Source organism: Solanum pennellii, chromosome 10 (genome assembly GCF_001406875.1).
Source record: "Solanum pennellii chromosome 10, SPENNV200".
In the NCBI taxonomy this organism is placed as follows: Eukaryota; Viridiplantae; Streptophyta; class Magnoliopsida; order Solanales; family Solanaceae; genus Solanum; species Solanum pennellii.
The window spans coordinates 78,868,644-78,886,522 of record NC_028646.1 but is presented as its reverse complement, the minus strand read 5'-3'; the positions used below and the strand labels follow the sequence as shown (position 1 = coordinate 78,886,522).

The 17,879-nt window shown below is 34.1% G+C and overlaps 4 protein-coding genes across 5 annotated transcripts; all 4 read right to left on the bottom strand.

Moving 5' to 3' along the window:
* Positions 1-3,704: 3,704 nt before the first annotated feature.
* Positions 3,705-5,412, bottom strand: LOC107001881 (alkane hydroxylase MAH1-like). Its single transcript, XM_015199835.2, has one exon. The coding sequence runs from the start codon at positions 5,360-5,362 to the stop codon at positions 3,812-3,814; it is 1,551 nt and encodes a 516-aa protein (XP_015055321.1). The 5' UTR covers positions 5,363-5,412; the 3' UTR covers positions 3,705-3,811.
* A 461-nt stretch (positions 5,413-5,873) lies between these two features.
* LOC107032110 (alkane hydroxylase MAH1-like) lies at positions 5,874-8,210 on the bottom strand. The gene has a single exon (XM_015233687.2). It carries the CDS (start codon positions 7,703-7,705, stop codon positions 6,161-6,163), a length of 1,545 nt encoding a protein of 514 aa, XP_015089173.1. The 5' UTR covers positions 7,706-8,210; the 3' UTR covers positions 5,874-6,160.
* Positions 8,211-8,497: 287 nt separating this feature from the next.
* LOC107032111 (alkane hydroxylase MAH1-like) lies at positions 8,498-10,514 on the bottom strand. Its single transcript, XM_015233688.2, has one exon. The coding sequence runs from the start codon at positions 10,216-10,218 to the stop codon at positions 8,677-8,679; it is 1,542 nt and encodes a 513-aa protein (XP_015089174.1). The 5' UTR covers positions 10,219-10,514; the 3' UTR covers positions 8,498-8,676.
* Positions 10,515-11,165: 651 nt separating this feature from the next.
* Positions 11,166-17,544, bottom strand: LOC107002596 (rhomboid-like protein 20). Of its 2 annotated transcripts, XM_015200669.2 has the most exons (9): positions 16,833-17,544; positions 16,654-16,750; positions 16,451-16,551; positions 14,648-14,788; positions 14,368-14,434; positions 13,910-14,058; positions 13,719-13,820; positions 12,949-13,077; positions 11,166-11,718 (listed from the first exon to the last, which is right to left on the bottom strand). In XM_015200669.2, exons 2-9 carry the CDS (start codon positions 16,676-16,678, stop codon positions 11,551-11,553), a joined length of 882 nt encoding a protein of 293 aa, XP_015056155.1. In that variant the 5' UTR covers positions 16,679-16,750; positions 16,833-17,544; the 3' UTR covers positions 11,166-11,550. The 2 variants fall into 2 exon arrangements, with proteins under 2 accessions (XP_015056155.1, XP_015056156.1); XM_015200670.2 differs by having other exon boundaries at positions 16,654-17,544.
* Between the last annotated feature and the right edge of the window lie 335 nt (positions 17,545-17,879).

The following is a 17,879-nucleotide window of genomic DNA, read 5'->3' as shown; positions in this document are numbered from 1 at the left end:
TTATTTAATGAGTTTAAGTCTTCCGCATTATTTTCTGTTGATATATGTTAAAATGATAAGGGTTAGATTAGTTGGTTCGCTCACATAGGAGGGAAATTGTGGGTGCCAGTCGCGGCCCCGGTTTTGGGTCGTGACACTCTAGGACATCAATGTTTAATTTAAGTGTCATTTTCAAAATCACTATCTTGGACCCTACATGAGTTAATAAGCAAAAGTATTGTCTAGTTCAACTAGCTTTTTCTTCGCTTCAATACCGAATCACTTACTAATGGGTAGACTTGCACGCCTTATTTAAGACTAGTGTACGAAGCAAGGAAGTGGACTACTCTTGCAATCACTTGCGATGTCATGATCACATTAACTAACTTTAATTTCTTTGTTAATTTAGGGTATGATCGCCCTCCAGTCAGAAAAGGTATATTTCTTTCGATCAATTTCTTTAGAGCGCATATTAAGTTTTTTTTTAACGGGTTAATTGATAATTCGATAGTAAACTAATAAATTATAATTCATTTGTGAATAACTTTCGGTTATTCAATTAGGTGTCGGTATTTGCTTTTGAATAAGATGCAATATTTCATGCGCATGGTTCATTCAGTTCTAAGTGATTTTCAATGTTCTTTTCTCTGTGTAAAAAATATTTAAAAACAGTTAAACTGATAACTGAATCGATAACGATTGATAGCCGATAAACTGATATTTTAATGGTTCTATGATATTTTAGCACTTAGATCTATACAAAGTTGAACTACTAGACAATTGCGTTCGACGTGACATTTACAAATCAATTCAAGTATAACTTATATGAATTGTTACGAAAACGTGCCTATCTATATATTTAACTTTATACGAGCGGTTAGCTAAAGTTTTGTATGATGTCAATTTTAACCTTGAGCTGGGGCTAATAGGTAACAGACAATTAGGTCTTGGACAAGTCACATACCATGAGTTGTCAATTAATGTTTTGGTGAACCACTAGTTAGTTCAAAGGTGTGGCTCTTCTAAAAAACCAAAAGATTTTCTTTTTACAAGGTTAATGATTTGGTTGGCACATGATATTTAGACACCACATTAATTTTGTCATTTGACTACACAAAAAAAAAAAAAAAATTTAACATCATCAGAAAGTACGTGCCAACTTGGACATGCCCATAATTTAAGAAGCGGAGTACCTAAAGAGTAAAGATTCTTCTAAACTTGACGTGTTTTTTTCAAATTTCAATTAAATTATATTTGATCCTAATTACTAATGTATTCGACTTTTTTTATAATTATTACCCCCTCAAATAATAATTAATCGTAATTAGTTCAGTTCAATACCCAACTTTCGTGCTTAATTGTAATTGAACGTGTTCCTAATTAGTTCAGTTCGATACCCAACTTTTGCATTTATAATTGAACATGGACATAATTCAAAAGGCGGAATACCTAAAGAATAAAGATCCTTCCAAACTTGATGCATTTTATTAAAATTCCTTTTAAATTATACTTGGTCCTGATTACTCACGTACTTAATTTTTCTGTAATCATGGTGTCCCTAAAATAAGAATTGGTCCTACTTAGCAACCTTATACTTGGCTTTTGTATGTAGATCCAAAATTTGAATAAAACACGTCAAGCTTAGGAGGGTCGGTAAGTATTCTACCAATTTAAAATAGTAAATAAACTTCAAATAGATAAAGATTCAACATCCCATAACCATGCATCCAATATTTAGATATATAACAAGAGGATTTTACATTAATTGAAGGAAATACTCAAACAAAATGATGTATTTATAGTAATTAGATCTGGGAACGTGCGTTGCACATTTATTTTAAAATATTTCATATAAATTTTGTATTGCAAATTACATATTTTATCCCCTTCAAATCTATGTAATTACTAAAAAAAATTCATCATTTTCATATGAAACTACATATATCTTTCTAAGAAAAGAATATATATTTGATTACTAAATTGATTAAAAGTGTACAAAGTAAAAATAACAAACTATTGCACAAATTCAATATTCAAATGAGGATACTAAAATACCACATGCTAGGCTAATGTATACAAAGCAACAAACCATGGTAAATTTCAATAATAATAACAACACAACATTATAAAATTTTTACAATAACAACAAACAAGAAACATAAATATTAAACTAAACAAATAAAAAGAGACGAGAGAAGAGAGAAGAGAGTATAGATATTCTTTTTTATAATTAATTTAAGTGTGTACATTATTGTGTCAAATGTCACTATTGATATGATAGTATTGAAGAACACAAAGAGTTGTCATGAATATGAAATTAATCCATTTGAGATTATGGTGAGAGATAGGAGTAAAAACCATAATAAATATAATCAGGGAGTTACATATATTTACAATGAAGAATTAGTGATAATAAAATTTATGCGTATCAATATGATGATTTATTATTTGCTATTTAATATTTATTTAGTTAAATAATTTATAACATTTAAATGTAATGTATGAGTAAAAATCTAAGGATAAAATATGTAAAACAATGTATATATTAAATGTGTAATTATTGAAAAATCATTATGACTAATTATTAAGAAATTTGTAGCAACTATCAATATGAAAAATCATCACTATTCATACGTGAAAGTTGTAAAGATTGAATTTCTTTTGTTTTCTTGTTAATAATAACTTACAATTTAATAATGAGTATTGGATTGTAAGTCTAGTTAGACATAGGAGTATTATTATCATAATACGAAGAGTCAAAATTCATGAATCCCAAAATAAATATTAATAAAAAAATTATTTTAAATAATTTCAAGATAATAAATTAATAGTCAAGAGATATTTTGTAATTCAACTTTTGACTTAGATTCTTCTCAATTTTAATATAATTAATTTCTGGACACGTGTCTCATCCTAATATATTAATATAGACTTCCTAAAATGAAGTATATAATACTCTATTTATCAATTGAACAGTCATTTAGTTGAAAAAAATAGATTCAAATGCAACATATATCTGTCATATAACAAAATGAGATACATGCTTGGGAGTTATTCTATTTCTTCACGAAGATAGCAACTTTAGGTATGATACTAATAATGTTTTAAAAATAAATATACATACTAAATAAGAATTGAGAGGCCACAAAGCATACAAAAATGACACTAAATGATACCAATAAAGTTGGATTTAAAATCAGACTCATGAAATATATACTCCATACTTACGAATTTGGTTTTACAGCTACCCCAGAGTGATACTTTTTTGTAGCAAACTAAAAATGTAGAGTGTGTGAAATAAATAAAACAAAAAATATTATCTATACACATTATTTCATAAACACAAGCCAAATTTAAGCAGTAAACAGAAATTGAACTTGTTCAAAGGAAAAAAAATAGAATTACCTTATGCTAGGGTAAACTCAACAAATAAGAGGACGATAATAATAGCTTTTTGTGTAGTCTAACAGAATAGGAGTAAAAATAAAATGATAAAGAAATTTGACAGGTTAGTAACTTTATAAAGTGCAAAGAATGTGAAAAGAGTATAAATCATATAACTGATTGTAGTTTAAAAGACAAAAGATATAAATACCGTAATAAGAAAAGTTTGATACATTAGTTAAATGATCAGGACAAAGTGGTTATTTTAAATATGATTAGAGATATTTTTGTAATTCAACTTTCAACTATGGAGCTTCCTACTTTTAGTATAAAATATGATCTGATAAAAACTAATTAACGAAGACGATTTTATTAATCATGTTATAGTAATTTATTTTACTTCTTTATATATCGACACTGCTTACCTAAAATCTTATGTGCATCAATATCAATTGGACATAAGAGGAACCCTTTTGACAACCCTAACTTTCAGACCATTTTTCATTTTAATAATAACAGAAGAATTTGGAAGAATTATTTGATCTTCTAATTGGATATGATAATTGTATATGATGGTAGCTGCCACTATTTTCATTTGAATGAATGCCATTTCCTTCCCTATACAAGTCCTTGGACCTGCATTAAAAGCCGGGAATTTGAAAGATGGCTCGTGTTTGATCCCTCCGCGTTCAGAAATCCATCTTTCTGGCTTGAATTCTAAGCAATCTTTTCCCCATATACTTTCCATTCTCCCCATCGTATAGAACGATAACACAACTCTCGTGTTTGGACTAACACGATGACCGCTCGGAAGAATGTCAAATTCAAGTGGAAGTTTATGCTCAATTGCAACTGATGGAAACAACCTTAGGGTTTCACACAAAGCACCATGTAGATAGACTAGTTTTCTTGCTTCTTCTATTGCGAAAAACTTGAGATTTTCGCCCTCTTTGAGATTGAGTTGTTGTTGAATCTCTTCTCTAATCCTTTTCTCTACTAAGGGATTCTTAGCTAAGAGCCAGAAAAACCAAGTGAGAGCTGCACTTGTGGTGTCTCTACCAGCAAACAATAAACTCAAGAAAGTATCCCTTAGAAATGTTTGCAAAGTACCCAAATCGCCATCTTTCCATTGATTGTACATTTTGATGTACGCATTTAAGAATATGAATTCCTCGTCTTTGGCTGTACTTGTATGATGCATCAACTCTTCTTGTTTCCGCGAAATGCAAGGATATATGAACTGATCAATAGCCTCCCGTGCTTGAATAAGCTTCTTTTCTTTACCAATTTGAAGCCATTTTTGCAATTTCCAGCAACTCTCTGGCAAGAAATGTCTGTACATAAATGCATCAAGAGAGTCGTTGAATGCGTTCTCACATGGAACATGAGGTAAGCCAATAGACAAACTTTTTGGATCATGATCAAGTAACAGTTTAGTTATAGCATCAAAAGTGAATCTCTGGAAAATATCTTGCAAATCAAACAGGGTACCCTGTTCAGCAAAACCATCAAGAATAGGCCAGAGCCCGTTTTCGATAATACTCCACATGTTCCTCTCCAACATAGTTTGGAACTTGGGATGATTCATTAAGGACATGGTGGTCTTCCTATGCATCTCCCATAGATCATAATCAACATTGAAGATTCCATTTCCTATCATATCGAAAATTTTACGAAACTCAACACCCTTTGGATAGTTTGAGAAATTTTTACTAAGGATATGATGGATATTTGCAGGATCACTAGTAAGTAACATGTTCAAGTTGGCAAGAACAGGACCATGAAACTCAAAAGTTCCCTTAGATTCTACAAGAGCATCAGTTACAAATTCATGGACACGATGAGTATTTTGAATAAGCCCAGGCAACATTCCAACTAGTGGCCAATTTGTTGGCGCTGAGCTTGATTTCCACCCTCTATTACTAAGGTACCACCACGTAGAATAAGTAAAACACATGACGATAACCAAAAGAGGAAGAAAATATTCAAGGACATTCATTTTTTTTAAGAGATTGAGAGAAGGGAATTGTTTAAGTTGAGGATTAGTTCTTTCAACTTCACATTTTATAAGACTAGAAAAGAGAAGGCATGTGCTCATATTTGAGTTAGGCATTTACAAGATCACTATCTTTGCCTCCCACATGAGTTGCTAAACTAAATTGTCAATACCAGCAAGCTAAGTTAGATATGGTGCCATTTTTGTCATACTATTACTTGTCTCAGCAGAAGTCTGGTGGAATGGATTGAATCAGTTATCAGCCCTACCTTAATTAGGGACAAACTTCTATTACGAAGCATTGACTCTCTAGACGAGATTGTATAATGGTTCTAGAAGACACTCAATCCTCTATACAAACGGGAACTACATGGGGTGCACTATAAGGGATCGAAGAGAACTCCTCAACTAAAGGAAGCTTATCTCCGCCCCTTTAAAAGCTCTCCTTTAGGTATTCTGTTTATGTTTAATAGTAAACAAACTTCAAAGCAGATAAAGAAAAAGGACATCTCCATTCAGATTTTCGAAATATTTACTAAAACATTGAACATCACATAGGGGCCATAACCATGCAAGGGATGTCATCCAACATTTCGATATATAATAACAAGAGTTCACATTAATTGAAAAAAAAGAACACAAGACTATGATGATGCGTTTATAACATAATAAAAACTAACTCATGAGGACGATTTTATTGATGCACTTGAATGCAGTATACTAAGATGCACAATCATGATATAGTAATTATATCGACACTGCTTACATAAGATCCTAGATACATCAATATTCTAGAATTGTTCATGCATTGGACATAAGAGGAACCCTTTTGAAAAGCCTTACTTTCAGACCATGTTTCATTTGAATGATAATAGAAGCATTTGGAGAAATTATTTGATCTTCCCCTAATTGGATATGATAATTGTATATGATGGTAGCTGCCACTATTTTCATTTGAATGGATGCCATTTCCTTACCTATACAAGTCCTTGGACCTGCATTAAAGGCCGGGAATTTGAAAGATGGCTCATGTTTGATCCCTCCACGTTCAGAAATCCATCTTTCTGGCTTGAATTCTAGGCAATCTTTTCCCCATATACTTTCCATTCTCCCCATTGTATAGAACGATAGCACAACTCTTGTGTTTGGACTAACATGGTGACCGCTCGGAAGAATGTCAAATTCAAGTGGAAGTTTATGCTCAATTGCAACTGACGGAAACAACCTCAGGGTTTCACACAAAGCACCATGTAGATAGACTAGTTTTCTTGCTTCTTCTATTGCGAAAAACTTGAGATTTTCGCCCTCTTTGAGATTGAGTTTTTGTTGAATCTCTTCTCTAATCCTTTTCTCTACTAAGGGATTTTTAGTTAAGAGCCAGAAAAACCAAGTGAGAGCTGCACTTGTGGTGTCTCTACCAGCAAACATCAAATTCAAGAAAGTGTCCCTAAGAAATGTTTGCAATGTACCCAAATCACCATCTTTCCATTGATTGTACATTTTGATGTACGCGTTTAAAAACGTAAATTCCTCGTCTTTGATTGAACTATTATGCATCAGCTCTTCTTGTTTCCGCGAAATGCAAGGATATAAGAACTGATCAAAAGCTTCCCATGCTTGAATGAGCTTCTTTTCTTTACCAATTCGAAGCCATTTTTGCAATTTCCAGCAGCCTTCTGGCAAGATGTGTCTGTACATAAGTGCATCCACAACGTCGTTGAACGCCTTTTCACATGACACATGAGGTAAATCAATAGACAAACTTTTGGGATCATAGTCAAGTAACAATTTGCTGATAGCATCAAAAGTGAATCTCTGGAAAATATCTTGCAAATCAAACAGGGTGTCCTGTTCAGCAAAAGTATCAAGAATAGGTCGGAGCGCATTTTCGATAATGTCCCACATGTTCCTCTCTAGAAAAGTTTGGAACTTGGCATGACTCATTAAGGACATGGTGGTTTTCCTATGAATCTCCCATAGCTCATAATCAACATTGAAGATCCCATTTCCTAATCTATCGAAAATTTTACGAAACTCAACACCCTTTGGATAGTTTGAGAAATTTTTACTAAGGATATGATGGATATTTGCAGGATCACTAGTAGCTAACATGTTCAAGTTGGCAAAAACAGGACCATAAAACTCAAAAGTTCCCTTAGTTTCCACAAGAACATCAGTTGCAAATTCATGGACACGATGAGCATTTCGAATAAGCCCAGGCAACATTCCAACAAGAGGCCAATTTGTTGGCACTGAGCTTAATCTCCACCATCTATTACTAAGGTACCACCATGTAAAACACATGATGATAATCAAGAGAGGGAGAGAAAGTTCAAGGACATCCATTTCTTTGGAGATTGAGAGAAGGGAATTGTTTAAGTTGAGAATTAGTTCTCTCAACTTCACATTTTATAAGACCAGAAAAGGGAAGGCATGGGCTAATATCTGACTTAGGCATTTACAAGATCACTATATTGGTCTCCCACATTTAGTTGCACGGACTATTCACTTTTAATGCCGCATCCATGTCGATTCTCCAAAAATACACTACTTTTGGCGAATCCAACACGCACCCGTTGACATTTTCGAAGAGTCCGAGCAACATAGGTTCTACATGAGTTGCTAAGCACAATTGTCAATGTCAACAAGCTAAGATAGATAAGGATGTGAGAATCTGACAGGGCCCATACGTAGATGATAAATTAGATATGGTACCATTTTGTCATATTATTAGTTGTCTAAGCAGCAGTCTATTAGAATTGATTGAATCTGTCCTACCTTAATTAGAGACTTCTAGTCAAGACCTAGAAAGGAAAAAAACTAGGAAGCATTGACTCTCTAGACGAGACTGTTTTACGATTCTAGAAGACCCTGAACAAGAATAGGCAAAGATGTCACATCTTTGAACCGGAAGAGATTGTTTAGGATGAGTATTTGGGTAACAACGCAGAGGTGTGTGTAGTCAAAAGCTTGCTAGAATGGAATAGTAAAAGCTTCAACTGTTAGTTGCTAACAGAATTTGTTGAACCAGTCCAATATTTTATGACATCTTTGCCTCTGGCACAGATTTAGCATCACACCTATAGGAGTGAGTTATTTGGTTAGATTTACAATCACCAGAATACCAGTAAGAGCTCATCACTACAACTATACATAACGTAATCTATAAAATGATGCATTTGGGAAACCATGCATAGGCAGATCGAGGTATTACAATCAATTAGGGTGGCGTTGAAATGAGACAAGTGCTGAAATGTTAAAGAAACAAGAACCTAAGAGAACCAATGCTCTAGCATTTTTCATGCATTTGGTATCGATTAGAGAGGAACCCTTTTCTCGAGTCTAACTTTCAGACCATGTTTCATTTGAATGATAATAGAAGCACTTGGAGCAATTATTTGATCTTCCCCTAATTGGATATGATAATTGTATATGATGGTAGCTGCCACTATTTTCATCTGAATGAACGTCATTTCCTTCCCTAAACAAGTCCTTGGACCTGCATTAAAGGCTGAGAATTTGAAAGATGGCTCGTGTTTGATCCCTCCTCGTTTAGAAATCCATCTCTCTGGCTTGAATTCTAATCTATCTTCCCCCCATATACTTTCCATTCTCCCCATTGTATAGAGTGATAGCACAACTCTCGTGTTTGGACTAACATGGTGACCACTCGGAAGAATGTCAAAGTCATGTGGAAGTTTGTGCTCAATCGCAACTGATGGAAAGAGCCTCAGGGTTTCACACAAAGCACCATGTAGATAGACTAGTTTTCTTGTTTCTTGTAGGCTGAAAAAGTTGAGATTTTCATCTACTTTTAGATTCAACTGTTGTTGAATTTCTTCTCTAATCCTTTTCTCTACTAAGGGATTTTTAGCTAAGAGCCAGAAAAACCAAGTGAGAGCTGCACTTGTGGTGTCTCTACCAGCAAGCATCAAACTCAAGTAAGTGTCCCTTAGAAATGTTTGCAGAGTACCCAAATCACCATCTTTCCATTGATTGTACATTTTGATGTACGCGTTTAAAAATGTGAATTCCTCGTCTTTGATTGTACTTTTATGCAGCAATTCTTCTTGCTTCTGCGAAATGCAAGGATATAGGAACTGATCAAAAGCTTCCCATGCTTGAATGAGCTTCTTTTCTTTACCAATTCGAAGCCATTTTTGCAATTTCCAGCAACTTTCTGGCAACAAATGTCTGTAAAGAAGTGCATCTACAGTGTCGTTGAACGCCTTTTCACATGGCACATGAGGTAAGCCAATAGACAAACTTTTTGGATCATGATCAAGTAACAATTTGCTGATAGCATCAAAAGTGAGTCTCTGGAAAATATCTTGCAAATCAAGCAGCCTGTCCTGTTCAGCAAAAGCATCAAGAATCGGTCGGAGTCTGTCTTCAATAATGCTCCACATGTTCCTCTCCAACAATGTTTGGAACTTGGGATGATTCATTAAGGACATGGTGGTCTTCCTATGCATCTCCCATAGCTCATAATCAACATTGAATATCCCATTTCCTAATATATCGAAAATTTTACGGAACTCAACACCCTTTGGATAGTTTGAGAAATTTTTACTAAGGATATGATGGATATTTGCTGGATCACTAGTAAGTAACATGTTCAAGTTGGCAAGAACAGGACCATGAAACTCAAAAGTTCCCTTAGTTTCTACAAGAGCATCGGTTACAAATTCATGGACACGATGAGCATTTCGAAAAAGCCCAGGCAACATTCCAACTAGTGGCCAATTTGTTGGCACTGAGCTTGATCTCCACCACCTATTACTAAGATACCACCATGTAGAGTAAGTATAACACATGATGATAATCAAGAGAGGAAGAAAAAATTCAAGGACATCCATTTCTTACTCAAACAAAAGAAGAATTTGAGATGGAGAGAGGAGACTTGTTTAAGTTCAGGATTAGTTCTTTCAACTTTACATTTTATAAGGAGAATTGAGTAAACAAGACCAGCAAAATGGAAGACATGGCCTCATATTTTACTTTACGTTTTTTATGACCGTGATGTCCGAATCAGCTTTCGTGCACTTTGTTAGGATAGATGGGGAGAATCACCTAGTGGTATTTAAACCTGAGACCTCGTAGCTCTAAACCACTTTATTGACCCACTAGACCACACCATTAGGTGCGGCATGGCTCATAATTTAGTTAGTCATTTTGAAGATCACTATCTTGGACCCTTACATTAGTTTTTAACCACAAGTTTCAATCCTAAGATAGATAAGGATGTGACAATCAGACAAAGTTGTTTTACCAAACAAAATGACAATATAGATATGGTGTCATTTATGTCGTATTGTTAGTTATCTCAGCATCAGTCTGGTGGAAAGGACTGAATCCCTCCAAAACATTAATTACAGACTTCTAGTCAAGACTCGAGCCCTCAAAATGACTTCTAGACATATTTGTAATTTTATATCATAAATACTTTTCAATGTTTATTCATAGTTATTTCCATCATCTCACAGTCCATATTTTATAGTTTTCAACAAATTACGCTTGCTAAAATGGAATAGCAAAAGCTTCAACTGTCTGTTGTTATCAGTGTGACATATTTTTAATGTACACAAGAGAATATTTTATACATATAGCTAAGTGTGTTAAACTGATTAAAATTTACTTGAGGATGAGTATGGAAATGGCCTAGCGATGACTTGAGGCTTCGTTTACTGCCTTCCCAGAGCTTGAAGATGCACACATAAGAAGAAGCTAGACGTGGGCTTTAGTTGTTATAAGTACTCGAACAATGTGCATGTGGCACAACTAAAAACACAAGCCATCACCAAGATAACGAATAAAGAACCAATCAACATTCAGGCTCCAATAAGAGGATGATTCAGGATTCGAAAAAGCAAGAAACTATTTTCAACCTATAGGAGTGAGTAATTTGGTCAGATTTACAATCACCAGAAAACCAGTAAGAGCTCATCATTGCAACTATACATAATAACCTAATCTCTAAAATGATGCATTTGAACAACCCTGTATATGATGATCCAGGTATTACAATCAATTAGGGTGGTGTTGGAATGAGATAAGTGCATGAAATGCTAAAGAAACAGAGGAACAAAAACCGAAGAGCACCTTGAAAGATTGGAAGAGAAAGTAAATCCAACCATTCCCAAAAAAATTCCATATTATGAACACCTCCAGGAACTGCTGCAAGTTCCATCTCAGTGTGATTGCGACTCGAGAAGGACGTTTGTGGCTATATTAACATCATTTCTTGAATGGATGAGTGCCTGCCTTGCTGAGTTCCTATCAAAGCCCATCGATACCAGCATAGAAATAGCGTCTTCTGGTGGTTCTGGGGTGGATGAAACTGGAGCTGGGTAGTTCCCCTAAAATATGCAGGAGAAAGCAGTAGACTAATGTCAGAACGTTCATAATCTTTCAAAAAGGACCATAGAAACTTTAGATGCGACTGAAGTATAGAAACTTTAGATGCGACTGAAGTTGGTTTTCAATTGGAACACACCAAGAATCAACTCATTGGTGGATGAATATGGCCCATCAATTCACTTATATTTTGAACAAGGTGACCTCTCAATTCTATTGGTCCAGATAAAATTTGAAATCCATCGACATAAGTGAGAAATGTGAAAGCTAAACTTAACTGATAAAACTCTTAACATAATAAACAAGATTCTAGAGTGCAAATAGCAGTAGGCTCAGAATTCGCCAGTAGACATGGAGAGGACAATCAATGTTTAATCATTAGCAAACTCTCACTTACATCAGAAAAAATAACATTGCAGTAGATATACGAATATAAGTTCCACGACTTGATTATTAATTCTTCTTTCATCATCTCTTTTTCCCCCTCTTAATCATGTCACTTTCTAGATGGACTAATCATTCTTCTTTCTATACATGGAAAAAATATATGGAACTTGAAACTTCTGATTATTTGTGTTTTTATTTGCCTTCTCGTCATTCAATATTCTTTTTTCACTATTCTGATCCACCATCCTCACATGGTCGCAGTCTCTCTCTGTGAGAGAAAAGAGAGAGCACTTCCTTTTTCAAGTAACTCCTCACCTCCCACCCCAGAAAATAAAAAGAGAGACAACAACAATATACCCAGTGTAATCCCACAAGCGAGGTCTGAGGAGGGTGTACATAGAAAAGTTCAACTATTCTCTTTTTTTTTTGGTCAGTAAAGGTAAAGTATTCTCAATTATGTTTTACATAAGCCAATGAAGAGAAGAGAAAAGTTGTAGATTAAAGCTAGCCAGAGAGAGGACGTGAGATGTTGATAGGAAACAAATAATAATTATTTCTCTTCTTTTATTTTTTGAACTCTAGACTGTTTCTCTTGAGGGACTGGGTACTTTTGAACATCTCGATCTCTAATAACCATGAAGAATTATCTTTCTTAAAAAGTCAAGTGCTTTATATTTTATCCAATTGGAGTAATACTGGTCCAATTTCAGGATAGACAGTCCAAGGAAGATATTTATTTTAGATGCATTTCTTTCAACTAACCTGACACTGAGAGACAGCTTTCCCTTAAAACATCAAAGAGTTAACTATACTAACTAAACCAAGGCATCAAAAACAATACTCACCTCCATTTGGCGACCAGCAAAGATTGGTACGTTTCCTGGAGCATTTCTTGCTGGTGCAGAAGGCGGTGGCAGGTTACCCATCGATGGCCAAGAAAGTCGAGCAAAGAAGGATGTAATAAATTCTGGGAACTAAAAGAAAGAAAATTGATGCGAGTCAGATTCATAATAAAACATCATGGAAAATCATGTACGATAAAAGGTGCACCATTAGCATCTCAAGCAACAAAATATTTGGAGATGTCATTTCAAAACCATAAAATCAATTGTCAATTCTACAGCGGTGCTCAGAGTTCTCTACTTCTATGAAGCTTACAAACGTGTTCCTACATTGCATTATTAACTTCAACAAGAAGCATTTGCTTTGCCTTCCAGCAATAGCATTCGGCCTACAAGACACATTCAGATCTAGCTACTTGATGAGAAATGGAGCCTAGTTATTTCTTGTAGTCATTCAGAAGTCAGAACAAGGGTTATTCCCATCAACTCAGATAGAAGGTCCATGAACTTCCAACTACATCAAATTCAAGAAAAGAAAAGAAATGCTAATGACTAGGAGCAATATTCTATATATGTGAATGCAAGACTAAGTCAAATTCTCCAGGCATATAAAAAGAAAGAAGTGATAGTATCACATAAATACCAAATACCATGAGATTACAGTAATTATTTTCAGAGAATGCGAACTCAGTAGAAACAAAACTTAAATATGTATGAACAGACAGAGACACACACAGAGAAAGAGAGAATTTTGAAAAACAAGAGGGGCAAACCTTCACTTTCCTAATACGGCAAAAGTTTAAACGATACAAGCAACCTGCAATTATTCCACAGAGCCCGGGTACAATAGATCTTTTCCAGGATGAGAAAAGAAGCTGTAAGATAAAATATCAAGTAAATATGGATAATAAGAAACTCAAGCTAGGACAATATTTAATTAGAAGCCGTGATAAAGTATATATACCTGGAGGCCAGCTAAATAAATAAAAGTCTTGTCAGAGAAGTTGAGACTAAATAAGCGGAACCGGGTAGAAACCGGAATGTCGAGATAAAAGGGCACAAAGGAAGAAAAAATTAGTCCATAGGGCCCAGACAGGATACTCAAGGAAGGATCTGAAAATGAAAAATTAAAACATATCAATGGCTAAGGAACCTGTTCGTCAGTTTTAAAAACATTAAAATATATCAATGGATCAGATGCTTCAATATTCCCTTTTCTTGTAGGATATTATATGGCATTAGAAGGACACCTCACTATTCTGTTTTCTTGTAGGTAGGACATTATACGGCATTAGAAGCCAGAGATGATTGAAGGTTGACAAAAATGAACACTAATTCTTTCCAAGAGATGATCAATCTTATAAACAAAGAACAGTTGGAGTAAGCCCTTTATCATATCTGATGATTAGGAATGACCAATACCTTTAATAAGTTGTAGAGCAAGAACCTCAAGTAATAAAGAGACCACAAAAGAGAACAGCAGGAAAACCTGCAGAGAAAGAGGTAGAAAAATAAACTACACTGCAGAAAAGGGAAAGAAAGGTAGAAAAGAGAAGGAAAACAGTATCCACTGTGACTTTTATTATTTGCCTATTAGTTGATTTAACACCTGTTGCCTTTATCTTTTATCCATTGTTATTAAGCAAGTTGAAGCTGCCGCAATAACTTATCCAAGAAAATTACTACTCCAATAAGCACTCACAGAATATTTGTTTGAACCGATTTGCCTCTCGAAGACACGGAAGTAGTACAGCAGATATAATCCAAATACTAGTTCAGGGGTAGAAGAAAAGGTAAAAGCCGATATGATCAGCTTCCAGATTTGAAGCTTCTGGAAGATATCCTGGAACAAGCAAAAGAGATGCATCAATTAGCAGTTTTACTATGGCGTTATAGGGAATCCTACTGAAACAATGAGATCATACCTAAGAAAACAGTAAAAGAGAACAAATCCTCTATAAAACAAAATTGTATATTAGGAGAAACAGAACCCGATATTTATAAATTTCAAAAACTCAGAATGGATTTAGCTATGAGATGAAAACACATATAGGTTAAAAGAGAATCTTATATTTCTCCAAAGCTCAGCTATACAACAAAAAAATTATATAGGTTAAATAAGAAACAATTTATTCTTAAGTTACCGAAACAAACAGACGTGTGAGTTTGGTGCTTCTAAACCAATTAGGTATGTATGGTATATCCCCTGCTGTTACGAACAAATTATATGTCTTCACATGGAAATTGACAGAGCTCGTATCTCTTCAAATTCGAAGGTTGATAGTAAAATAGGAGAAAACCATTTACAATCTAGTATTGCTATTGGATGATGGGTATTTTGTAAGACTATTAGGCCTATTGAACCTACATATTGCATTAGCAACCCCATCAAGTGAGCCTATAAAGTCTACATTACTATTGGATAAAACAGCTTGATGATGTCATGATAAAAAACAAATGTGGTGGCATTAGCGGAGTACCATACATGGTACGAATAAAACTATTTGGTATTCAATATTACATGGACTCCTTTTCAAGAGGATATGACATTGGTATGAGCACTTCATAAGAAAACCTCAAAATAAACCAAAAGTCTCCTACAAATTGTATGTGAGCTTGTCCACAGACAAACCTGTACTCATACTTGATAAACCTGATTTAGTAAACATGGATTCAAGATTAGCTAGCTGTATCTGCTAATTGTGCTTAGTCATTGTTTATTGTGGAGCTTGGCTAAGGAGTATATGTGGTTCCAAGCTCATACACAAGACATTCAAAGTTATCCACGTTTACAGACAAGGAAGAAAACTGTTAAGTAGCTTCAAGCTTCATGGAGTGACAAACCCATGTTCGATAGATATAGAAGATAACCTATTTTAGTGTAGCCTCAAAGTGCACAACACTGATAAATGGAAAACGATCCAGCAATAATGCTATTACATAGGCATGCTTGACTTGATGAGAAAACATGATGTATTTTATGCTCTTAAGACATAAAGAGTGAGTATCCCCCTCAGAATTTTTTGAAAAAGGATTGTGTACACCTTAACAACTATCCTTAGCTGCCGCTAAGCTTATAATTGGACAAGGGTCAAACTGAGCAAACATATTTCATGCACAGAAGAATAAATCAAACACAAATACATAAGATCTCCCAAAACCAACTGCCGATATGCATTGAACTAAATAACATGCCAGTCTAGCTATAGTTGTGTTCACTCCCATCTCATATTGACAAGATGCTACGATTCAAATCCAGATTTAGAAACAATAATGTGTCACTATGCACTAAAGATCCAATCTTTATATTCTTTTCACAGTTCTAGAAACCTTCAAACCTAATTCAACTCAATACATGAAAAGGGGTGAGGCAAAATAGCAACATCATAATACCCAAAAGGCGAAAACTCTTCCATCACTATCTTAATACCCAAATCCACAAAACAAAAAACTAACCCCACCTAAAAAGAACCAAAACCAAGAGATACCCAGAAAGTAGAACTACCTGATAAGACCATCCCAGCTGATTTCCACGACCACGAACACCAAATATGATGGTGAAGATAGTACACGCAATTACCAATGCCCTTGTCACTGGTGCGTTGTCTACCACATCAAAGTGAAAACAAAATTAGAAAACAAGCAATTCTCTATACTAAATTCATCCAAAAAAAAAAAGCGTAATTGATGTGGGATTCAGAAACTTACTGAAACCAGATGGTCCGACGTTCATATTTGCAGCGATAAAAACGAGATTTTTGCCCTGTTTTCTACCTAACAAAGATCTGCTAAGTTCTACCTAATTCTGAAGAGACAAAAAAGGGAAAATGAAGATCAATTTTGCTTTGATTACAATGAACTATTTGCCTATTGTTTGCTATATTTACCAGTTTGACTTGGGTCCTTCCCAATTTGAACCCAGAAAGGATTGATTTGTTCTTCACCCAGATCAATTTTTCACAAAGTGAAAATAAAACCCTTCTATACTTTTTAACAAGACAAAAAATAAAAAAAAAATTAAGCAATAAAAACATATGATAAATTGAAAACTAATTTCTTCTTTTTTTTTTAAGTCAGTTTTGAAATTTAAACAAAAAAAAAAGTTGTTTATTTACTACTACTCCCTTTCAAAATTATTGGTTGTGAATTCTAAAAATAGTTATTTCAGAGTAAAATTAAATTTATTTTTAAATTTATAAAAACTTCAATTGCATCAAGTGTAAAATAGTTAAATGCGTCTTATAATTATTATTTACTAAGGAAATATGTAAATAAATAAAAAAATAATTTTTTTTGGTTGTCCAACTCGGTGTTCGGATGTCAGAATTCACATTAAAGTCTCGATAAAATCCAAATCATACATTACGAGGCTCATTCGGAGAAAGCGTTTTTCTCCATGCACAAAGTTTGAATCAGAGACCCTATAAGCCTTTAGCCCTCTAAGACTGAATCAGGTTTACCACTGCATATTAACTACTTCCTCCGTTTCGAAAAAGATGGCCTAATTTGACTTGAAACGGAATTTAAGAAAAGAAAGAAGATTTTCTAATCTTGTGATTCTAAATTAAAGTTATATCAAATGTAGCAAAATATTTTTTAATCTTGTAGTCTTAAAGATGAGACGTGAAAAGTTAAAATCTAAAGTGTTGTCAAAAAAAGGAAAGGTGTTATTTTTTTTTTAAAATAACAAACTAAAAAGGAAATATGACATTTTATTTCAAACGGATAGAGTAAAAGTAATAATCAATATTTCATTGTTTGGTTGCATGACTATCAACTTTGTCAAATACAACGTGGAATCTGAAAATATTGGTGTATTCACAGTTTTAAAGGTTTTGTTTTCCATAGATCATTGCTTAAGTAAAAAAGTAATGCTAAAAATACATTAACTTTTTTGGAAAAAAAAAATTTAAGCAATTGGTCTTGCAATTCGT